Source organism: Hyperolius riggenbachi, chromosome 2 (assembly GCF_040937935.1).
Source record: "Hyperolius riggenbachi isolate aHypRig1 chromosome 2, aHypRig1.pri, whole genome shotgun sequence".
Classification (NCBI taxonomy): domain Eukaryota; kingdom Metazoa; phylum Chordata; class Amphibia; order Anura; family Hyperoliidae; genus Hyperolius; species Hyperolius riggenbachi.
Window position 1 is genome coordinate 535,744,686 of NC_090647.1, and position 25,669 is coordinate 535,770,354.

A 25,669-nucleotide genomic window follows, 5' to 3' on the forward strand; every position below is an offset into this window, starting at 1 on the left:
CGTGCTATGATGTGACCATAGGGGTGAGGGCATCTGGACAGTCAGGCTCTTGCAAAGTGTGAGGGGGAGCTTGGCAGTCTGCTCAAGTCAATGGGGATATCCGACTACAGCATTTAATATTTATAAAAATTATCTAAATGCAGAAATGTTTATCACTCCTACCACTATCCTGCTTTACAGATGGTGGGGGATTGGGGACACTTTTACGTCCTGGAATGTGGCTGGAAGCAGGACATCTTGTGCCTACCTTAAACAGAAGGTCATCATTTCCCGAAGAGGTCCTGTCTTGCGCATTTCCCTTTAGTAGTAATGTGGACGGCTTGCTAGTTTCCACAACGTGGCATCTTAACCTAGATGACAAGACAAAGCTTAATTAAGATAAATGAAGAGCGAAAGAAAAAAATAAGAAATATTTGCTAGAGCAACATGTGTTCCTGTTGCCGGCACGCGAGCCAGATATTCTGTCTGCACACAGTGTATAAAGCACGAGGGGAATCAGATTAACTTATGTGGGGCTACTTCCAGCCCCAGCAGTCTATCAGGTCACTTGCAGAAGTTCCAATTCCCTCCGGGGTACCGCTTCCTCTAAAAGGTCCAGCTACTGCCTATGTGTGAGGCTGTCCGCGCGCCTCCTGGACCACCCTCCAGTGTCTGGGAATGTTCTGCGCATGCGCAGTTCAAGTCTTTGTAGAATGAGCATGCGCGATGGGGGAGGAGAAGGGACAGGCCAGTGCAGTAACCTCTGACACTTGGATCTTTAGGAGGTGCTAGCAGCAACCTAGAGAGAATAAAAACTACAGCGAGGAATCGGATAGACTGCTGGGATCTAGAAGAAAGCCCTGGTGAATCCGATTTCTCTTCCTGCCACCCTGCTTCACTATTCCTTTAAAGTGAACCCAAGCGGGGAAGGGGGGGGGGGGATTAGATACTTACCTAGGTAATGGAAAGCCTCTGCATAGCCCAGAGACTTCCCATCCTTTCCTCAACCCCAACATTGCTGCGATCAGACCCTCTAAACATATCCGATTAGAATTTGTTGGACATGTTTCTGTGCCTGGGCTCCCCGCTGTGTCTGAGTGTGGCATAACTGCGCATGCACGAGTATGGCTGTGCCTGTGCAGTAAGCTGAAGTGTTTTTTTGTTCGGTGGGGCACACTACCTCCAGGTGCAGGGCACAGCAATGGGCACTACATGTGCCCCGTCGCTGGCAAACCTCTAAATGGGGGAGTGGGAACGCTTTACTCTTTCAGACAACTTATTGATTCAGTACATGTGCCACATTGTATAGTGGCACAGGTACATCGACGATATCCTATTCTTTTGGACAGGCTCTCCTGAAGATCTTAGAGAGTTTGTGTCAGTCATTAATCATAATAATGGAAATCTTAAATTTACCCTAAATTTTTACAAAAATGAAACTTTTTTTTGGGATTTGTGCATTTTGATTGGCCCGTTCATACCATGCTATATCGTAAAGAGATGTCCACGAATGAATTGTTACATGCAGCAAGCTTTCACCCGCACAACACAATACGGGATATTCCATCTGGTCAGATCCTATGCTTGTGCCAGAGCTATTCGGTGTTGGAGGACTTTGTGGACAAATGTAGACAATTGGCACAATGTTGTTTAGAATGGAGATATAGTCCACATGACGTGGAGCGTGCGTATACCAGGACTTTCAATACTTCCCGTAAATCTGTGCTGTAGCCACGCTCCTCAATCAGGCCAGATATGTCCATTGTCCCTTAAATTAAAAGTGGACCAACTCGTTATTCGAGGGTGTCTCAAAGTTTTTGACCACTCAGTGTATTTGGTTGCAGTAGCATCTGAATCACATCAGAAACAAGCATGCAGCTAATCTTATCAGATCTGACAATAGTGTCAGAAACACCTGATCTGCTGCATGCTTGTTCACAGGCTATGGCTAAACGTGGTATTGCTTAACCTCCTTGCCGGTTATCCCGAGCTCAGCTCGGGGTAACCTGCGCAGGAGGATTTCCCAGGCCCCACTTGGCCGATTTTCACAATTTTTTTTTTAATGCACGCATGCGTGCATCTCGATCGCCGCCGCTCCGCCCCCCCTCCAGATCCCTTGCACAGCCTGGCCAATCAGCGCTGAGTGGTGGATCGGGATTCCCTCTGACGTCACCATGGCGACGGGGGAAGCCGAGCAGGAAATCCCGTTCTGAACGGAATTTCCTGCTTGCAAAGATCGCCGACAGCGATCGGTGTAGGTGGGGGGATGCCGCTTGTCAGTGGCTATCATGTAGCTAGCGCTAGGCTAGCTACATGAATAAAAAAAAAGTGCTGTGCCGCCCCCTTGCCGACATAATTGGAACGGCAAGGGGGTTAAACTATACCTTAGTGCTAAAAAGAAAAAGCGACCTGAAGTCCAGGGCACATGTGCGCCGGGTATGTCTTCCTGCGGGAGTGTGTGCGTACTCCCGCATACATAGTAAGCATGTGCCGACCCCGTCCACTGGAACTTCAGAACGGGACTCTTTGCAGAAAACCAGAGACTGACGCTGGTACAAGGGAGGTGTGGTAAGACTCTACACTACTCCCCACACAGCAGGCGTCATTTTTGGATTTTTTTTGTAGTGCAAAGGTATCATGTAAAAGAAAATAAACAGGGCAGCCTCCGTGTTCCTCTCACTTCAGGTGTCCTTTAAAGCCACGTGTAGCCCATGTTCCTCCACGTACAGCTTCACAAACAACCGCTTTTGACTATGAACTTCTGAGTGGATATTAATTAACTGAACAAAGCCGACTAACAGGCAAGCAGTGCGGTAACTGCATCTTATTGTTCTATTCATTATCTCAGAATAGGGAACCGAGTTCGAATTTAATTAATTAGTGTTCGACTGCAAAGTTGGTAGCTCATTAAACCTCGCAAGTCGGTGCACTTTTTGAACCTTTAGCATTCATACACTCCAAATGCCAAAGTAATTAATGTTTAATAACACAACCTTCTTTTCCTGATGCCTCGCATCTTTTAACTCGCACAACAATCAGCAAATCCTGTTTAGAAGAATGCATTAAAGCCCAGGCTCAGAAATAACTTTAATTTTATATAACCTCTGCTCCCCCTTCCCCCCAAATAACAACTGTAGCACCTCCTCCATTATAATCACCCGGAATACCATTGCTTCAGTCATGATATTACATTGGGGGTTTTGTCCAGGTTTCTGTTTGCTTGTTCAGTCACAAAGCATTCTACCCCTCACATCTACCTCTTCCCACCTTCGCATACAGGATTTCTCACATGCCTCTCCCCTCCTCTGGAGCTCACTCTCTGAATCAGTTTGACACTCTCCAACCAAAGCACATAGATCCAAATCGCATTCAGCTCATCCAACCTCTCTTCCTCCATTACATCCTTTAAAGAGACTCCGTAACAAAAATTGCATCCTGTTTTTTATCATCCTACAAGTTCCAAAAGCTATTCTAATGTGTTCTGGCTTACTGCAGCACGTTCTACTATCACCATCTCTGTAATAAATCAACTTATCTCTCTCTTGTCAGACTTGTCAGCCTGTGTCTGGAAGGCTGCCAAGTTCTTCAGTGTTGTGGTTCTGCTATGAACTCCCCCATCAAGGCCCCTCTCTGCACACTGCCTGTGTGATATTTAGATTAGTGCAGCTTTTCTCTGTTCTATTATCTTTTACAAGCTGGATAAATCCTCCTCTGAGCTGGCTGGGCTTTCACATACTGAGGAATTACATACAGGCAGAGCTGTCTGCACTCTGCGGGAAGAAATAGCCTGACACTTCAGTGGAAGATAACTGCAGGGGGAAAGAAACACACAAATGATCTCTTGAGATTCAAAAGGATGGCTGTATATAGCCTGCTTGTGTATGGATGTATTTTCTATGTGTGGACATACTGTACATCAATCTACTTCCTGTTTTGGTGGCCATTTTGTTTGTTTATAAACAAACTTTTTAAAACTGTTTTTAACCACTTTTAATGCGGCGAGGAGCGGCGAAATTGTGACAGAGGGTAATAGGAGATGTCCCCTAACGCACTGGTATGTTTACTTTTGTGCGATTTTAACAATACAGATTCTCTTTAAGATGGTAAGCTTTAAGGGTTACTTCAGAAAAAAAAGCAGTTTAACTTACCTGGGGACTCTTGCAGCCCCTAGAGTCATCCTGTGCCCACGCCATATTTCTGTGACCCTCCAGCCAGCTGAGGTGACCCACCCCCTCCCTCCAGTTTTAACTGGATTAACAGTGCACATAAAGAGTTAAGCCTCAGTCTTTTCCAGCTGCAGGACTCTCAACCACAACTACTGATGTGGCTAATTATACTCTGATATAGCTAAACACACACAGCTCAGTGCAGTGGATTTCTACAGCATTTATATGTGGAATGAACATTTTTCATTGTGTGCTGTGCAAGAGTTCGGGTCAGCTTTAAACAAAACAGCATCAGCCACCATTACCTGTGCTCCATGATTTTATTTCTGGGCACTTCCTTCCAGAACTGTGCCAACTCCTGTGCCCCTATGCCCGCCGACTGCTCCATCTCTCCCGCCATCACCAAGAAGCGATCTTGAAGTGATGCCACGGATGCTTTTGAAAGTAAAGAAGAAAAAAAACAATTTATAAAGAAGGAGAACATATGGAGATTGCAGGCAGAATACATTTCCCTCTGCATATATTTATGCCACATCATTATGGATGTAGAGCACAGTTCTCCGGGAAATCTGTCTAAGTGAAGCGATGCTCTTTGTGCGTGCGGCGCAATCAATCACAAGCACAGCACGTCGTGACAAGGTCCTGAGCCTTCCTCGCGCTATCTAACGTAGATGAGGAAAGTGGTGAGAACGCGCAGGCTGGAGCTTGTGATGAAACGCTCTGAAGTGGAGGCAGTTTTCAATCTTTTGTATACAAAAGAGGACCAGTCTTTGTGTATCCTCGTACAATAAGACAGGGTGTGAAGCGCTCGCTATGGACAATTCATAACTGGTTAACAACAAGAAGGAGTATTTTCCTATTTTATGCCCCAGTTCATGTTGATAATTGTTTGGCAAAGCTTCACTGGCAGCAACAAATTATACTGTATAGGCACAATGCTGTGAATAACGCAATTGTACTTTTCTTCCAATCCACCAGAAATAAGACAGAACTTATACCCAGAATGCAGGGCTGGGACAAGGTTCCCCAGTACTAGAGGTGAAGATTGCAAAGTGTGCCTACAGTATTAGGTATCCCCCTCCCCAGTATAGTCTGATGTGCCCCCAGTATTGAGTATAGATAGCCTGATGTGCCCCCAGTATTAGGTATAGATAGCCAGATGTGCCCCCCCCCCCCCCTGTATTAGGCAGCCTCCCCAGTATAAGTAGACCAATGTTACCTCCAGTATTAGGTATCCCCCTTCCCAGTATCTATACTTGGAGTCCTGATGTGCCCCCAAGTATAGATACCCTGAAGTGCCCCTAAGTAAATCCCTGCCCCAGCATAGGTAGCCTGATGTGCCCCTCCCCAATATAGATAGCCTGATGTGCCCCCAGTATTAGTGCCCCTCCCCAATATAGATAGCCTGATGTGCCCCCAGTATTAGTGCCCCCCCTCAGTATAGATAGCCTGCTATTGATGTGCTCCCAGTATTAGGCCCCCTGCACACTGCATGAGATTCCGATTTTTAATCGTTACTGCGTGCTGCGTTTTTTTCTGAGTTTTTCTGTTGATAGCATTCAGGGAAAATCGGATTTGCATTGTGCAGGGAGCCTTAGGCAGCCACCCTCCCAGTATACATAGCCTGATGTGCCCCGAAGTATTAGGTAGCATCACCCATATGCAGAGCGGAGCGTGCTTCTCCCACCTGTCAGCACTGTGGCCACAGGGATCCCACTTTAAGCGAGGTGAGAGGGATATGGAGGCAGCCATATTTATTTCCTTATAAACAATACCAGTTGCCCGGCAGCCCTGCTGGTCTGTTTCAGAGGCTGAAGTGGGATCCCTGCGGCTGGGGATCTGACGAGTGAAGCACGCTGCGCACCACATATGGCCATGCAGGGACGCTCGTAAGACACATAGGCGCCCCCTCAGAGCTCTCTGCCCATAGACTGGTGCCTCCTGAGCGTCTGGCCCTGCTAGTGTGGAACTGGGGGATGGGAGGGAGAATGAGTTCTTGTCACAGGGAAATTTTGTTTGAGTTATAAAATTGCAAAACACATAGAATGCGCCAATCGGTACAACAAAAGTATTTTTGTAAATTGATCTTTAAGCCCCTAGGCCAGCCTTTCTCAACCTTTGTACCCTGGAGGAACCCTGCAAATAACTTTGGAATCTCAAGGAACCCCTGCAAACAATTTTTTGATCTCGAGGAACCCCTGCATTTATTTTGCAGGAGGCATGGTCTTTAAAAGCTGGTGTGGTTGCTTATGTCACAGCCTCCTATTACAGTGCCACTCATTTAGTACAATTAAATACTTATTTTTACAGTACTCCCTATTATAATGTGCTCTATTATACTTCCCCCCACGATGGGGTAAAATGCCAAGGAACCCCTCTAGAGTACTCAAGGAACCCTGGGGTTCCAGGGAACACTGGTTGAGAAAGCCTGCCCTAGGTAATGAGCTACGCGACCCAGGGGTTATCGCTGTATTATTAATGATGATTTATATAGAGCCATTAACTATGTAGTGTTCATTGTTAAATTGGGAAGGAAAGAAAATTTAGAAGGTAGAAAGTTTACAATTTTGAGCCCCCAGCCCCCAAATCGCTGAGGCAGTAATTAAGACCAGGGATGCTCAAGGAGATGCTAATAAAATACAGCAGAATAAACCCATTAGCAGTTTCAATACAGTCATCTCGCTTGAGAGAAGTCCACTGCTGTTGACCTCAGTTGGCAGAGCTCGTGCTGCAAATTCTTGGAACGCTTTGACATCTCTCTGCTAGCAGAAAATATAGAACGTGAAAGCAGAAGTCCTCTGTTATTGTCTCACACTGCCCCCTAGTGACAAGTGGCCATAAATACACATTACAGCAGTACTAATTAGAAGAAAGGAAATGTACCAAATAAGAAAGAAAAACAAATTGCTAAAATAAATTGGCCTGGAGCACTTGCAAGCCTCAAGTAAATTAGCTGCTAAAGTGGGTTAATAGCATCTCATTGACCATTGACATTTTTAATGAGCAAATATCATAGAAACACCGAATGATATCAGAATGTGCTTGTTCGGCATATGGAAAAAGTGGCTGCATGCGTTGCTCCACATATACCAGAAGTCTTGTAAACATGCTTACGCCCGTAGGTGGCAACGTGGTACTGCAGAAACTGGCTACTGTGCATTCAGCAAATAAAACTCCTAATTGTTTGCAGCCAAGACATTTTTTCATTTTTTTCCCATTAGTTCTACCTTTAGAACCTTATTAATGAATTGACTTTTAAAATGTTAAGTTAATAACACTGGTTTCACCAGCTGCTTCTACAAATTAACACGTCCTACGTGCTGAATGCTGTTAATTTTCACACATAGGTTCATCTTCTGCAACTCGCTGCCCTCCGGCTAAACCTCAACATTAAAGAGGAAATGTAACCAAGAATTGAACTTCATCCCAATCAGTAGCTGATCCCCCCTTTCCCATGAGAAATCTTTTCCTTTTCACAAACGGATCATCAGGGGGCTCTGTATGGCTGATATTGTGGTGAAACCCCTCCCACAGTGTGATGTCATGACCATGGCCCTGACAGTTTCCGGTCTGTGACCCTTGCTGCATTGTTTTCCAACTGCCCATTTCTTTAGATTGTAACCCCTATTCCTTTAGATTGTAAGCTCACAAGGGCAGAGCTCCCTCACCCTTTTGTGTTTTTGATTTGGTTACACACTTATTCATATTAATTCTGTCACTGTTATTACCGATTCTGAATTGATTCTGTATTTTGTACCAACTCTGTATTTTGTATATGGGTGCACCATTGTTTGTATTATTATGTACCCAATGCTTGTTTCATACGTTGTTGCCACAGAATATGTTGGCGCTTTATAAATCAATAATAATAATAATAATAGCCACACATACAGTATCTCCCTCTGTGCATATGTACTGTATTTCTATTAAAATAAAACCCAAACTTTTAGGCTATCAGTGCGATGGGGGTTGGGGTTGTGGTTATAGATAATGACAGTTGGTGCTGTCTGTTTTGTTTTTCATGTCTGCCAGTAGTAAAGATGATGACCTGCAGGCTGAATGTGGATCAAACAATATGAACAAATTACATGGCGAATATCAACCATTTCTTGATCTCTCTTCTAACTTCTCACTTTGCAATACAGGTAGTCCCCAACTTACAAATGCCCGACTTACGAACGACCCGCCGATATGAACAGCATGGATTCTGTGTTTCCATGGATTCTGTGTTTCCATATAAACTTGTATAAAGGAGGTACAGAGGGCAGAGGTGACACAGAGGGGGACACTGGAGGCACAGGGGGGCACAGAGGAGGTACAGGGGACAGAGATGGCACAATGTTCCAACTTAAGAACAGATTCAGGTCAAGAACGAACCTACAGTCCCTATCTCGTTTGTTAACCGGGGACTACCTGTATATTGATTAATTTTTTTCCCCCTCTTTATTAAAGTTCCTCTTTAAAGAGACTCTGAAGCCACTTACAAAACGGCTTTTTACCTTTTATTTATGTTAGGCATGTTTGCACCTGTTAAAACACCGCTATCCCGCGGCAGAACGAGGATTTTTTACCCCCCAAATCCCCTATGCAAAATCCATGACTTTTTTGGTAGTTGATTTTGCTGCCCAGGGAGGCAGAGCTTTCGGCTTCAGCTCTGCCTCCATGCGCGTCAATCAGCGCGTATCTCCGCCTGTCCCCGCCCTCTCAGTGAAGGAAGACTGAGAGGGGCGGAGGAGGGGCGGCGGTCCGCGCTGATAGACGCGTGTAGAGGCAGAGCTGCAGCCACAAGCTCTGCCTCTCACGGAAGCGCTGCCCGCAGTGTGGATTTGGGGGGTAAAAAACCCTTGTTCTGCCGTGGGATAGCAGCGTTTTAACAGGGGCAAACATGCCTAAATAAAAGGTAAAAAGCCATTTTTAAATTGACTTCAGACTGTTTAAAGGGAACCTGAAGTGAAAGGAATGTAGGGGCTGCCATATTCATTGCCTTGTAAGCAATGCCAGTTGTCTGGCTGTCATGCTGAGCTTTTGGCATTAGTTGTTTTTGAATCACACACTTGCAACAAGCATGCAGCCTGTGGAGTCACTCCAGAGACAAAGCATCTGATCTGCAGGCTCTTTCTGGGCGAATGACTTCTAGTATTAGAGGCAGAGCATCTGCATTAAACTCAGGCAACTGGCATTATTAGAGAATGAAGGTGGCAGCCTCCATAGGCCTCTCACTTTTAGGTTCCCTTTAAAGTGGACCTGAACGCAGAACGCCTCTCTGCTCTAAAAGATGCACAACAACAGAAAAACCTTTAAACAAAAAAAACATTATTTGTTACATCTGATACAAATCCTAAAATAAATCTGCACTGTTCTATTTCCGGATTCATGGAAGCAGACGTATTGTTTACAGCCTGTGCTTTCAAATGGGCTTATCTGCCATAGGCAGTCATGTGACACAGGGGAGGGATCAAATTACAACTAGTGATTAGACACAAATGAGGAGTAATTAAACACGCTAAACTCTCTAAATACATACAGGGTGCATTTCTCTACGTTTTCCTTCTGTCCTGTTCAAGAGTTCAGGTCCACTTTAACTAAGCTAAAAATCAGCCCCAGCTAGTTCCACGTAGGCACTCTGTGTCACAGCTCAGCTGTATCTGAGTAGGAGTCCCATGATTGGCTGATCTAAAATCGATTCATGGAGGAGCCGATTCCCAATACACACTGGGCATCAATATTTAACAGATGCCAACCTGCTATTGAAAGTAGAATAAATTGCAGCACGCTAACAGCTGTCGATCAACTACTGCTCATGCCCCGCCTCCCCCAATCAATATAGATTTTCTGTCCTGTTCAATACTTCTGATTGATTTTCAGTTGAAACTGATCAAAAGTCGAATAAAGGGACATTTGGGGGAGGGTGGGAAGGAGGGCCATGGAAGGAATCGATTCCCTGCAAATTCAGAGTGTTTGCCTCTACCAGGAATCGAATGGGATAAATCGGTGTGTATAGGCACCATAGGTAAGCAACCAATTTTGGCCTCCTTGATGTGTGGTTGGGCGGCCCAGAGCTGAAGGTGTGGCCTAGGCTCAGGGGGGTAGCTGTGATTGGGAAGAAAAGAGTCAGATATGCACACATTGCTTCTAAGCGTACAGACACAATTCTCTGCAGACTAATCACCTGCATGGAGAGAGACCACAATGTCCACAGTGGAGCCGGGTTCACAGCTACTGTTGCTGGGCTTCACTCTGTACTTGTCTGGGGCTGTCGTCCTCACCTATAGAACAATGCAAACGTCACAGTCCACAAGTGCACAGGAGATAAATCGGAACATGCATCAGGATAAGGGAGGACGGTTTCCAAGAAGAGAACTTTTTCTATGCAAGGCCCGAAACCAGTATTATGCTATGATCAGTATTATGCTATGATCAGTTTTTTTTATGTGGAGGTTATTAAAGTAATTTGTGAAAGCTACTTGCAGATACTAAGAAGGCATCCACATATTGGCGTCAGGGTTGTGAAGGTCGGGGGTGACCTGCGAATAGCCCCAAGGTGTGATTAGACCAAATTGGTGGTCTAGGAAAAGGGCTAAGCAGTACAGACCCGGACGGCAACTGCTCTATACTCCTAACTGAACTGCCTGAGGAAGTGGGGTCACGCCCACGAAACGCGTTGCAATATTGTGGAGTGTAATAATAAATTGTTTCTTTTGTGTTATACCTTAAAAAGGTGTCGGTTGTAGAGTCCTTTGGAGTGGCTAGGAGTCCACCTCGGCCACCTCCATGTTTTAAACCTTTTATCTGATTGTTTTATATTATTGGCGCCTCTGTTCACCTGCATCCAATTTCAGTCCACCCTTGGTGGAAGGGCGGAAACCGTTCTTCGTTTCTCCCCATCTACAGAGAGCGACATCTTAATCCTGAGTGGGGACAGGCTTATTCTCCCCACCTGCTGTTACAGTGGTTGCCTGAGGGGTAACCTTGGTTTGTGAGTATTTTACACTTATCTCTTTCATCCTCCCTCCTTGATCCAAACATACTACACTATATTGGGTTCTCGGTGTCCCTGTGTTTTTCTTTCAAGCCTCTTGTAAGCAGTTAAGCTTGACAAATGCAGTTATCAGGGGTTGGCGGTCTGGTTTCATGTCAAATTCATTGCAGTTTTACCTTAAAAGCCACTGTGTTTTTGGTCACATTATTTAGAACAATAATGCATTTTCTTTCTCCGCTTTCTTTCGATCCAAAATGCAATTCATCTGCGGGACTAACAATAAATAGGTCGTGAATGAGAAGTTCACAGAAAAAGAGGCATAGATATATTTTGATGACAAAGGACATATGTTACACAATAGCTCATTGCAACACTTTCCCAAATCTCGTTTACAAGGACAGGAAATTAAAGTGAGTCAAACGTTTTGGGATTCTACTTGAGAGAGGAAAATGATGAAATGCATGATGTGACTTTGGTGCTCAAACAAGGCATCAGCAGAAGCCAGAAGATACTTTTTTTTTTTTGAAGCTGGAACATGCTTGATGTCAGCAGTTTAAGAAACTCATTTCACAATCTTCACAGGCACAAATGTCAGGAAGCTAAACTTTCTAAGCAAGCTGTGATCTTTTGCCATACCTAATGTGTAGTAAAGGTCCTTTAAAAACGGTTGACGTCCTCCTGTTGTTTTTCGGCTTCGTGTCGGCCTTTTCAGTGTCCTCGTGTTTCATATGATCTTCTATGGAGTTCAGCTGCGACACGGAAGAGAGAATATTTCATGGAATTACAATGTATAAGGCAGACCTTTAACAAGAACGTGGACATTTTAAAATAGGGCAAGTTAAAACGGGTATTGGTTCTTCCGGTAATATATTTATTATTCCACCACTGTCTGTCAACTTTGCACTATTACTGAGCCTGTCTGTGCTACCAACGATTCCATGTACAAACCTTTTTTTAATCTAATTCTGAAGTAGGTATAAGGCAGTAATGGCTAACCTTGGCACTCCAGTTGTGGTGGAACTACAAGTCCCATAAGGCATTACAATACTCTAACAGCTTTAAGCATAACTCGGGGAGGCAGAGGCATGATGGGATTTGTAGTTTTGTCACAGCTGGAGTGCCAAGGTTAGCCATCACTGGTATAAGGTATAAAAAAAATATATAAAATAAAAAATAAAGGACTTGCCCATCAAAATAAACTTTTTGGGCCACATACACAATTCAGAGCAAAGAAAAGCCACAGGGGTTGAGACGCCTTTCTTACTGGACCAAGGTATCGTATTCCCACATCGAGCTATTACAACTGTAGATACCCTTCAAGGTAAGGAGAGCATCCAGGCCACAAGTATACAAATTTCCATCATAACTTCCTGTGGTAAAATACTTTACATTTAACCACATTTACATATGGTAAGGATGACCGAACACAGTTTTTGAAAACTAAACTATACCTGCCTGTGGGTCCCGAACAGAAAGTTAACTTACCTGTCTCGCCATCTCTAGTCACTGTGCTCCATCTGCCCGATACTTCCACTTCCATAGAAGAAGTTTCAGTTGTGAAGGCAGAAGTGTCGGGAGGCTGGAGCGCGGAGGCGAGACAGGTAAGTTAACTCTATGGCCCGATTGCACTCTGGCGGGTACAGTCTTGTTTTTCACAAAGCTGTGCTTAGTCATCCTTACCGTACCTAAGGCAAGTCTCTCTGCCCCGATCTGGTCATCCTTACCGTACCTAAGGCAAGTCTCTCTGCCCCGGTCCCCCTCCCCCCCCGCTTGCACACAGACAGGTACAGTTTCGCTTTCTGCTAAACTGCTCACTGATCCCTAATGTACAGATACACGAACACTTGAAATGCAACAATGGACTATCATCATCAACATTATAATAAATAAACAATATTTATTAGGCCACATATTTATTAGGTCATTATTGGCAATATTGTTGAAAAGGAGATCACATTTCTTTAATTGTAAATTTGAATACATTTATAAGTTTTTCTGTTTTTTGTTTTTTTTTTCCTTGTGATAACAAGTGTTTAAAAGAGCAAATATAGTGTAAAAATTCACATATGTTTACCATTCAACATCACTACGTAGATAACACTTATGACTAATAGACAAACACATAAGGTGTTCTTAAACCTGCTAAATGTTGTAAAATGAATGTGTTTGCATAATATTACATTACTGTCAAGTGGGAAAAAAAAGCTAAAAAGGGCTTGGCTAAAAAGTGAGGACTGCGGTGGCAGAAAATTAGAGCAAAACTACACTATGTCATAAAAGTAATGAAAACCTGTCTTCCAGTTCTATATCGACTATGTAATTATCCTATCTACCATTGACTGCCTATCCCAAGTCACAGAAGCTAAGGTGAAAACAGCCATCTTACATGATAATGTCATATTCAGTTCAGTCTGTAAGTACTTCACTGCTCTTTTCCTGAAATATAAAACTTTGTAACAGTTTACCTTGCGCTCAGAAGCTCTTCACTAAAAGAAAAAATCTTCATCTCTTGGAGTCAGAGATAAAACAGTCAAACAACAGCCTGGAGATCTCAGTACAGGTACATGAATATTGCTCCGAGCAGAAAATGAAAGTAAACCTATTAACCCAAAGTTTGGTCTGAGAACTTGTGATAGTTTTGCTAATCTATTGGAGCAGAGGGGGAAATTTGCTGCTTTAAAATCAGGCTCTGATTCATAATGCCATACACTTGCTTTATTGACTTTAGTTCTAGAATGCCCTGGTGAGTAAATTGTAGCCTTCCTCGAATCCTCTTCAGTCACTGCATTTCCAGACTCCTGCATTGTCCTCTGCCACAATGATCATGTGATTGTTGCGTCATGTGATATGGTACCATCATGCTAGTCACAGTAAAGGTAAGTGAGTAGGGGGGCTGGAAGTGCAGCATTGCAGAGGATTTCAAGAAGGCAATTACTTACCGTATTTGTCAGACTATAAGACCCTCCTGACCATAAGACGCACCTGGGTTTAGAGGACAAAAAAAAGGGGGAAAAAAATATATTATATACTAAAACTGGGGCATCTTCTGGCTTATGCCTTCTTTGTACCTCAAGCCCCCCCTTGCACCTCGTGTGTCTCCGTGTCCTCCTCTGTCCTACTCTATGCCCCATTGTGTCTTCCTCTATGCCCCATTGTGTCCCTGTGTCCTCCTCTGCATGGGCACAGTACAGGGAGTCCCCAACATTGTGATGGGTTGGAGGCTCATTTTGGAAGGCATTCACAAGTCAGGAACTCCCTGCATTTGGACTAGAAGACAGTGACTTTTTTCCCCACTTTTGGGGGAGAAAAAGTGAATCTTATACTACAAAAAATACAGTACGTACTTACCAGTACAGTCTAAGCTTGTTAAGCTCTGCAGGGAACAGGAGACGTTAACCGCTGCAGAAAACTATAATGGGTAGTGTTGGCCAGTGCTAATATTTCTGAGGTGCATGCAAATTTAAACCTTCTCAATTCTTCTTCCTGATCACCCCCATTCATTTTTTTTCCAGTGACTGTGAGCCGGGTCAGACGATGTATCTTGCGTGCACACCAGCATAATTTCATTATTACAAAGCCCTGGGTGGTGCTAGAGGGGGATCTGATTTTGTCCGCCATTTTTATCCCCATGGCGGTGATGCCATGGCGGGTTAGATCCGGTGATGGCACCCCCAGAGGATTATCAAAAATGCACCCACAGTGGATGAGGCCGGCGGCGATCAATGTGTCGGACACATAAAGCTCTGACCAATAGGCAAACGCAGGGGGATTACAGCTGCCCAGAATCCCCCCTCAGACCAGGGCCGGTGCAGTGTCTGTGGACAGCCACAAGTTGAGACACGAGAATATCTGCAGGTATCCTGCAGCTCACAGCACCATGCTGCCTGCACTATGAGCCCCGCCCCCTTTATTTCCCTGCTACAGTTGACTTTAGATAAAGACGCAGCGTGTGTACAGAGCACGGAGAAGCAGTGTGTGTACAGAGCATGGAGCAGCAGCGTGTGTACAGAGCGTGGAGCAGCAGCGTGTGTGTACAGAGCGTGGAGCAGCAGCGTGTGTACAGAGCGTGGAGCAGCAGCGTGTGTACAGAGCGTGGAGCAGCAGCGTGTGTACAGAGCGTGGAGCAGCAGCGTGTACAGAGCGCGAAGCAGGGTGTGTACAGAGCGTGGTGCAGCAGCGCGTGCGTACAGAGCGTGGAGCAGCAGCGTGTGTACAGAGCGTGGAGCAGCAGCGTGTGTACAGAGCATGGAGCAGCAGCGTGTGTACAGAGCATGGAGCAGCAGCGTGTGTACAGAGCATGGAGCAGCATTGTGTGTACAGAGCATGGAGCAGCAGCGTGTACAGAGCGTGGAGCAGCAGCGTGTGTACAGAGCGTGGAGCAGCAGCGTGTGTACAGAGCGTGGAGCAGCAGCGTGTGTACAGAGCGTGGAGCAGCAGCGTGTGTACAGAGCATGGAACAGCAGCGTGTGTACAGAGCATGGAGCAGCATTATGTGTATAGAGCATGGAGCAGCAGCGTGTGTACAGAGCATGGAGCAGCATTGTGTGTACAGAGCATGGAGCAGCAGCGTGTGTACAGAGCGTGGAGCAGCAGCGTGTGTACAGAGCATGGAACAGCAGCGTGTGTACAGAGCATGGAGCAGCAGCGTGTGTACAGAGCATGGAGCAGCAGCGTGTGTACAGAGCATGGAGCAGCATTGTGTGTACAGAGCATGGAGCAGCAGCGTGTACAGAGCATGGAGCAGCAGCGTGTGTACAGAGCGTGGAGCAGCAGCGTGTGTACAGAGCGTGGAGCAGCAGCGTGTGTACAGAGCGTGGAGCAGCAGCGTGTGTACAGAGCATGGAACAGCAGCGTGTGTACAGAGCATGGAGCAGCATTATGTGTATAGAGCATGGAGCAGCAGCGTGTGTACAGAGCATGGAGCAGCATTGTGTGTACAGAGCATGGAGCAGCAGCGTGTGTACAGAGCGTGGAGCAGCAGCGTGTGTACAGAGCATGGAACAGCAGCGTGTGTACAGAGCATGGAGCAGCATTGTGTGTACAGAGCATGGAGCAGCAGCGTGTGTACAGAGCGTGGAGCAGCAGCGTGTGTACAGAGCGTGGAGCAGCAGCGTGTGTACAGAGCGTGGAGCAGCATTATGTGTACAGAGCATGGAGCAGCAGCGTGTGTACAGAGCATGGAACAGCAGCGTGTGTACAGAGCATGGAACAGCAGCGTGTGTACAGAGCATGGAGCAGCATTATGTGTACAGAGCATGGAGCAGCTCTGTGGAACTTAAAGTCAGGTATGAGCACAGCTCATGTGCCTGTGCCCTGCTGTGTGAATGCTTCACTTTCCCCTTCATTAGCAATATCGGCTGTCCTCATTATTATCTGTATCCAAACTGCTCCTGATCCATCCTGTTGTCGATCGGGAGTGTCAGAAATAATCATCAGATCCGGTCAGTTGGACGGGAAATTGCATTGTGTGTGCCTAGCATGATGTCCTACCATATTATCATACTGTATTGTGCGTGGCTGAGGGAGACCTTTCAGGAATCCCCCCTTGAAAATCCTGGGTTTGCCCCTAACTGACCCACATCCCAACTAGAAGTATGAGAAATGTAAGAGCGACTCCCATGTAAGATGACCCCTAGACTTTTCTATTGCGAGTCACATCTACATTTCTCGACTGATAGCCTAGGATAAGTGAGGGTCATGTCTAGAAGAACTCACAGAGAAGCATGTGATCCGTTTGGTCACTGGTTTTTTAGTCATGACTAGGGATGGTCAGGGAGATGCAAATCACTTTGAGTTTATGCAAATTTATACAGCTTGAAAATGGCCCATTTGAATTTTATCTCAGCAGGATCCGATTGGTTCATTTGCAAGCTGCATACAAAATTTGCATAATGCTACATCAACTCAACATTATTTGCATCTCATTGATCATCCCTAGTCATGATCATGTGCTAAAGAAAGAAGTGATTACAGCAAATCAGAGCTTTGCAAATCTATCAGCTGATCAAACAAATAACATGATTATTCACGAGTTCTCCGAGACTTGACCGCCATCGAGGATATACGCGAGGGATTTTTTAAATGGTTGGTCTGGGTTACCACACTTGCCCTTTTTTGCTAGTACAGAAGACTTCCAGTGTGTTGCATGGAGCAAAGGGAATACAATAACAGTGAACGGTTAAATACATGAGAGTGCATTAATAGTATTATAAATTAAATATCTGACATTCTATTATTCAAAGCTTGAGAGTAAATGGAAAAAACGTCTCCATTCATCTCCCCTACACTGCGAGCTGGTACAGATATTCATAAGGGGTTTGAGCATAAATTAAAATGATTTTTCTATAGCATGTTTATTTTTAGTTCTTCTTTTGTAGTATATTTAATGAATTCTTCATAAAAATCAGGAACATAATGAGAGACGAACGCTGAATGTGAAATATACATATTTTTATTGGCAACAGAATTTTAACAATTTGTCAGTTAATCATTAGCTTGTATTTGTTCTTGGCTGGTAAGCAGAGAAGGGTAAAGATTGTGGCAGCTCAGCAGCAAAAGGAAACATACTGGGATATCCTGAGATCTGCAATGTCTGATAGCATGCAACTCAGCATTTCTTCTTTGCTCTAAAAGTTTATTTACAGCATAAAATCTACTACCACAAAAAAAATGTTGTAGCAAAACAACATTCAACACTTTGTTGCTTCAGTGGATAGCTTCTGGCCGCATCTGAAGAGGGGATTACATTATCTTTTGTTTACATTTCTTTGTCAGATACATTTAGTAAACATTAGCACACAGTTGAAGCTGAGCTCTCTCTGCTTCAAGCATGTGTGTTGCTCAGAAGTGATCACTAGGTACATTTTAATCTATAAATACAGCAGCTATGCAATAAAATGCAATGGCAGCTTTCAGCACAAGTAAACTGTACTTTGGGAATTTGTAAACAGACAATATTACTTGTGCACAAAAGCAAATATGACAACTGTATGGGTCATAATAAGTAGGAAAACACATTTTTATTGAATGTTATGTCAGAGTTTTATCCCACTTTAAATGGTATTGATAAGCCTTAAAAGGAAACTAATCACCTATTTATCAAAATATATTAAACTAACTTCCTTCTAAGGAGATTCGTAAATGGAGTTTGCCGCAGGATGGGGTATTTGGTGTGTGTTGTGTAGCTGGCATTACAGTCAGGGGGCTAGTCCCAATCTTGTACAGGGTCACTTTGCAGCTTCAAGTTTGAAGCCCCTGCGGCGGTGTCATGTTGGCTCAGTAGCACAGGTAGAAGCAGAGTACCTCTCAGGCCACACTATGAGGCTCCTCCAACCCTCTCTGCTCTGAGATAGGCTGGCTCAGTGGCACAGGTAGAAGCAGAGTACCTCTCAGGCCACTCTATGAGGCTCCTCCCACCCACTCTGCTCTGTGATAGGCTGGCTCAGTGGCACAGGTAGAAGCAGAGTACCTTTCAGGCCAGGCTATGAGGCTCCTCCCACCCACTCTTTTCCCCTCTCCTCTCTGTGATAGGCTGGCTCAGTGGCACAGGTAGAAGCAGAGTACCCCTCAGGGCACACTATGAGGCTCCACCCACTATCTTCCCCTCTCCTCTCTGTGATAGGCTGGCTCAGTGGCACAGGTAGAAGCAGAGTACCTCTCAGGCCACACTGAGGCCCCTCCCAACCACTCTCTTCCCCTCTCCTCTCTGTGATAGGCTGGCTCAGTGGCACAGGTAGAAGTAGAGTACTCCTCAGGCCACACTATGAGGCTCCTCCTACCCACTCTCTTCCCCTCTCCTCTCTGTGATAGGCTGGCTTAGTGGCACAGGTAGAAGTAGAGTACTCCTCAGGCCACACTATGAGGCTCCTCCCACCCACTCTATTCTGCTATTCTCCTCTCTGCAATAGGCTGCCTCAGTGGCACAGGCAGAAGCAGAATACCTCACAGGCCACACTATGAGGCTCCTCCCACCCACTCTTTTACCCTCTTCTCTCTGTGATAGGCTGGCTTAGTGGCACAGGTAGAAGCAGAACACCACTCAGGCCAGACTTTGAGATTCCTCTCAGCCACAGATGACACATTCTCTTATGCTGGAAATACACGGTTTGTTTTTGAGGTGATTAGATGGTTCAATAGATAATTTCCAACATGTCCGATCTCCCTTTCGATCCTTTCGCCGCTCGATTTCTGATAAAAGTTAATGGAAAAAGTTAAGAAAAACGAGCGGAAGAGAATCGAGCGCCAGAAACGAACCGTGTATTCCCAGCATTAGCAGTCTTTCCAAAGGCATTTTTCCTGAAAGTGGGCGTGACTTACCAACAAAAACTGGATATTATGGCACAAGTGGTCAGATTTTAGACATTTTTCCCTGCTACTCTGTTATAACTTCTGCTGCCTGTACTGGCAGTGTGGGATTTTTCTTTACACCGGAGGTCCACTTTAAAAGTGATGACATCAAATCTGATCACATGCTTCTCTGCACGCTCATGTGACCATGGGCAATACTACTAACAGCCAGCAGCATCAGGTTTCCCTCTTCCAATGTCACTAGTACAAGCTAGAGCATGTTAGAGGAACTCATTGTTAGCTAGAAGAGGAATGTATTACACTCTACAGGCACACACTTCATACATGGCCAGAGGATAGCAGCTCTCTGTGGTGCACATGGCCCCTAGCCACAACACGTGCACAGATCACATTAGGGATGAATTCTACACCCAGACCTAAAGGTTTATGTAAACATGACTACTCTGTTCTAGAAATATACAGGTGACAAAACAAAAGAGTAGAAGACACCTATTCGTGTATAACATTTCTTAAGAGCCAGTTATGATAATTAACAAAGTCCATCTCAGTGAAAACTAATCTGTGGGGATAAAAGGTGATACTCCCCACTCTAAAAGGGGCGCTCTCTGGCCCCCAATTCATTGTATTATTATTTATATAGTGCCGACATCTTCTGCAGCGCTGTACAGTGTATATTGTCTTGTCACTTCACTGTCCCTCAGAGGGGCTCACAGTCTAATCCTTGCCATAATCCTATGTCTATGTATGTATCGTGTAGTGTATGTATTATAGTCTAGGGCCAATTTACGGGGAAGCCAATTAACTTATCTGTATGTTTATGGGATGTGGGAGGAAACTGGAGTGCCCCGAGGAAACCCACGCAGACACAGGCAGAGCATACAAACTACATGCAAGGTTGACCTGGCTGGATAGAGTACTGGTTTAGGGATCCGCCTCTGACACAGGAGACCAGGGTTTGAATCTCGGCACTTCCTGTTCAGTAAGTCGGCAACTATTTAGTAAGGGATCTTTGGGCAAGACTCCCTAACACTGCTACTGTCTATCGAGTGTGCCCCTAGTGGCTACAGCTCCGGCGCTTTGAGTCCGCCAGGAGAAAAGCGCAATATAATTGTTCTCTGTCTGATACAGTGAGGTCTGTGGAGATAGAGTCAGTCCATCCATCTAGGCCAAACCCTGGTAAGTGGGGAGTGTCCTTAGCAATAAAGTGATGTATGAGGGGTGAATTTGACTGACGAGTACTGTAAAGCTGTACCATTAGATAGATTCCTCACTGATTGATTCTGATCAGAGAGGGATCTATTACCTGCTACAGACTGCACAGTGATTTCCAATAGATTTCAGCTGGTGTTTGGTGTAACTAAGATTGTTAGTACCACATGACTCGGCACATCATGTGACTTCACACGTGCGCCAGCATAAAGTGGAGCAGGTGCTTGCGGTGACGGCGGACACTGGGGGAGGCCAAGAAGGAGTTGAAACTTTAAAGCACTGAGCTGGGTGGTTGGGGGGTGGAAATCTGCCAAGGGTACGTCGGATCGTCGCGATATCGATTGCCATTACCACCCAAACGCACCCAATCAAGTCCTGACAACTGAGATTTTTCTGCCGTTCCCGATCAATCTATTTGACTGATTTTGGACAGTAATCGATCAAAAGATCAATCCAGTGGCCATGCTGCAGCAACAATTCTCTTCTGATTTAATAAAATAAATCAAATCTGATGGCTGCAATATCTAGTGATGTATGGGCACCCTAAGTGATCGGACTAGTGGTGACAGTACAGCAGGGGACAAATGATCTGTGAAAGACAAAAGAGCAGAAAACACGGCTAGAGGGAGCCTTCCATGGAGAGTATCACCTAATTTCCCCACAGACAGATGTATAATAATACATTTAGTAAACATCAAAAAAGTGAAAGTAACTAATACAGACAGTTATCTAACAAACTAAACAGGAATTCCAAGAAACAACAGGGGAGAAAACTCTGCCCTTTCGAGGTAACAAGGAGAGCATGGAGTACGCAGTAAAAAAAAGCTTAATCAGTGGCTGAGTGATTATCCAAGGGTACATGCTATGCCATATGAAGCAGGAAAATCTATTATGGTCTAGCGTCAAAAGCAAATATTAGAAATTTTATTAGATCTATAAGGATCTAATAAAGTTTTTCCCCCCTTATAATTCTGCCATAAAAGGTACTGGCACCTTCAGTGTTGTTATCCATTAACTAAGAACTGAGTGCTGGACTTCTACATATTCAGTCCTTGTAGCGCTCACAGCTGAACAAAGCAGTTCAGATAAAACTCCCAGGCAATTACTGAACCTTGGTTGATTACATTCTCATTGGTTTTCTAAATGACCAATGATAGAGCAGGAAATCTGTAAACATCTAGTTCCTGTGTGGACCATACTCACGGGCTACAAATGTCGCCGCAACACGCGGCGCGCGCGTGTTGCAGCGACAGGTCGCCGGTGAGTATGCGGCATAGCACGGGCGCGCATCCCGAACCGTCGCTGATGTCGCCGGGCGATTGAACCGCTCAATCGCCTGGCAACAGTCGCCGCCGCAACTCCACCGGAACTGTCGCTAGTCCGCGTGAGTACGCGGATTAGCAACAGCAACAAGATAACAAATGCATTGGGCTTCCAATGGGGGGGGGGGGGGGGGGAGGAGCAACAGCGACAGCTTCCGCCGCATCAGTTGCCAGGTCCCTCCACCGTGTGTATGCGGAGGGACCTGGCGACGAGCTGTCACCGGCCAGTCGCGCACACGCTCACGTGTGCTGGCGACAGGCCAAACAGTTGCCCGTGAGTATGGGCCATTAGAGTCCAACGCAGCCAGAGCATTGTGACTTAGTATTGTGCGTAAGGTAACAGATGCAAACAGATTGAGGAGAACAGAAAACACAGTTCTTGCATTAAGCAGTAGAATAAACAATATATATCCTCTAGAGTTACTTTGTGCATGCAATCCTGGAGGTGAGTGTAGCCTTAATATGATGCTGTTGCTGGGCAGATCCATTGTTTGCTGGAGTGGTCTCCTCCTCTATGTCCACTAGAGCAGGTCTTCCCAACCCTGTCCTCAAAGCCCACCAACAGTACATTTTGCAGGGAACTGTAAGGTTATTAGAGTCTCAGCAGTGCTGATTAAATTGTGCTCGAACTTGAAGCAAGGTAATATAGAAAAATAAGATACTTACCCAAGAAGAGGGGAGCCTCATCCTCCTTGCCCCATCCATGCGGACCTCCGGAACACACCAGATAAGAGCTTTTAGGTGGTTATGTGGCATTGCTTCTTTTAATGCACAAGTGCGGCCGCCCTGCACCTGTGTGTATACGATCGAGTCTACTCAGTAAGCCGGCTCCGCTCGTCCATAAGTGGCTACTGCTAAGGTGTGACTGTGCAGCATGCTCGTGCATGAAGAGGAGCACGGGCATATTCTTCAAGAGGGTGCCAGGCACCAGCGGTGGTCTCCAGGACGACGAGGGAAGTCTCTGCAGGATCCAAAGGCTTCCCTCTTCTTAGGAATGCATCTCATTTTTACCAGTTAGGTTTGCCTCAGGTTCTCTTTATCCTCCCTGGCAGTAACACCGAGTCAGGCTTGGTATGCAAAAAAGAAGCCAGGAGCGGCAATACAGAGTGTGACTCAGGGTAGCCGCTGGGAGGTATGCAGAGACAGTGCAGCGTGGCGGCGTTTCAACACTGGCAGCCATTCTTCTTCCAGTCCTGTGAGTCTCTGGATCCCTTGGGTGAAATCCGTTTGTTGTCATGACGACACAAGGTGATCTCACTATAGATGTACAGTGCCACCCGGAGGATGGAGCGAGAATTGCAGCGCTGGATCTCAGGTAGGCGAGTAAGTGCAGGTGCGGTCACAGATCACACTGCTGAATGCGTGTGAAAAAATTGCACCCCTTTTAGACCGTAAAATTCAGAAATAATCATACAGCCAGGGAGGTTAAAGAGAGCCCGAGGTGGGCTCAAAAAATGAAGAAAAAAAAAAAAGAAGTAGGCTACCCGATCTGCGGGGCTGAGCAGATAGGGTAGCCGAAAAACTGCCACTCACCGCCGCTCCCGTAAGCTGCAATGGGCCCACTTTCACTTTTGTGACCTCTGGGTCACAACGCTGCACTGAGAGACTTTGTGTCTCTCATAGCGAGCAGGGAGGCGGGGAGCAGCAGGAGGCGCGGCCAAAGAGAGAGAGCTGCCCAATGGCAGCACAGGAAACCCTGCAGGAATGCCCCTGGTGGGCGTTTTGAACAGGGAATTTCTCTCCCCTGTGTACATCTTTGAGTTTATGGGGGGGCTATAGCACAGTGGTGTTGGTGGGAGGGGGGGAGGCAGAGAGCGGCGGTTGGAGGACACAGAGCCATGTCATTAGGCAGTGGACATGCCTGTGTGTCTCATCTGCCCCTCGAAGATCCATCTCGGGTTCTCTTTAACTACCTTTGTGGATTTCCACAAAACATACACAATTCGTGGTACTTGAGGACAGGGTTGGCAAACACTGCACTAGAGGGCCTATAATAGACCTCAGAAACTGGCAGAGCAATGTGGAGAAGCGTGGAGGAGCCCAAAACAGCATCCGAAAACACAGTAAAAAAAGCGTAAGAACAAAGACTGTACTAATAAAATGAAATATGGATGTACTTTCATTCCAGTAAGAGCCTATTTGATGCAATTTGCTTCGAAGGTGCCATTATCTTTTAACTGCTGCTAAAATACATTAAAAATCAAAAGTAGTAGAAAGACACAAAAATACTCATTACAGATGAAGGACTTACACTATATTGCACGATTATTCAAGCATTAGACCTGACTCATTCATCTGTTTTGTTTCAAAGCTCACGTTCTCTAAAAGGTGCCCATTCATCATCCAATTTTTTTTGCCCAATTTTACCATTTCTATGCAATATAAGGGACCATCTTAAAGTGAACCAGAGATGAAAATAAACTAATGAGATAAACAATTGAATCTGTCCTTCTACTCCTAAAAATGACTTTTAGATATCTCAAGGTTTTATTTTATGCATAAACATTTACAAAGCAGATTTAACGTTTCATGGTCTCTGCTCAATTGCAGTGTCTCAGGAGTCCCAGAGTGAAAATACATGAACTATTGACCTTTTTATCTTTTCCTCTCACAGTAAAAAGCCCAGGTATCTGTTTAGGAAAGTGTTTTATAGCTGTAATCTGTTATCAGTGAGTCCAGACTGAGTCCTGACTGGAGAGAAACTGTCAGTTCCATAGCAAATTATAACTCTTTCAGGCAGGGAAAAAAGAAAATGAGCACCGCATAGGTGTCTGTATGCTGGTCACTGTATATGCACATGTCTATCTCACCATGTCACATGTCATCTCGGGTACACAAAGTATCCATTTAATCTATTCACTCAGTTTACCATTCTGTCTGGATACTGTACTGGTTAACAGACAGAGGAACTTTAAGCAATGATTGAACTTCATCCCAATCAGTAGCGGATATCCCCTTTCCCTTGAGAAATCTTTACCTTTTCTGGAATAGAGAATCAGAGGAATCTGAGTGGCTGATATTGTGGTGAAACCCCTCCCACAACTTGATGTCATGACCATGGTCTGGACAGTTTCTGTTTCCTGTCTGTCTGTGAACCTCATTGCATTGTGGTAAATAACAGCTTTTTCCTGTCAGGCAAGCAATATCTCCCTCTGTGGATAGAACTCTCAGTAACGAACATTCCGCAGAGCTCACTAAACTAAAGATGTCTCCACCAGTAATAGTTTTCAGAAAGTCAATCAGAGAGAGGAAATATTTTAGAATGGCCAAACACTGACTTCGTAATCTATAAAGGAGTATTGTAAACAATTGTATTCATTATGTTGTTTTCACTACAATTCCTCTTTAAAAGGGCTCTGCCTCTGACACAGGTGACCAGGGGTCGAATCTCAGCTCTTCCTGTTCAATAAGCCTGCACCTATTCAGTAAGGAGACCTTGGGCAAGTCTCACCAATGCTGCTACTGCGTATAGAGCGCGCCCTAGTGGCTGCAGCTCTGGTGCTTTGAGTCTATCAGGAGAAAAGCGCGATATAAATGATCTGCAGCATGGTGGCGTAGTGGTTAGCTCTCCTGCCTTGCAGCGCTGGGTCCCCGGTTTGAATCCCAGCCAGGGCACTATCTGCAAAGAGTTTGTATGTTCTCTCCGTGTCTGCGTGGGTTTCCTCCGGGCACTCCGGTTTCCTCCCACATTCCAAAAACATACGGAT

General features: G+C 45.3%; 1 protein-coding gene across 1 annotated transcript in view; it reads right to left on the reverse strand.

The window, feature by feature from the left end:
• Positions 1 to 25,669, reverse strand: part of MOSPD2 (motile sperm domain containing 2) — a 162,401-nt gene that overhangs the window by 7,295 nt on the left and 129,437 nt on the right. Inside the window, exons 10-14 of the mRNA XM_068270709.1 lie at positions 11,761 to 11,873; positions 11,301 to 11,397; positions 10,315 to 10,411; positions 4,451 to 4,580; positions 248 to 350 (exon numbers count right to left, since the gene is read on the reverse strand). Of these exons, the coding sequence (XP_068126810.1) occupies positions 248 to 350; positions 4,451 to 4,580; positions 10,315 to 10,411; positions 11,301 to 11,397; positions 11,761 to 11,873 (540 nt within the window). The remainder of the gene's footprint in view (positions 1 to 247; positions 351 to 4,450; positions 4,581 to 10,314; positions 10,412 to 11,300; positions 11,398 to 11,760; positions 11,874 to 25,669) is intronic.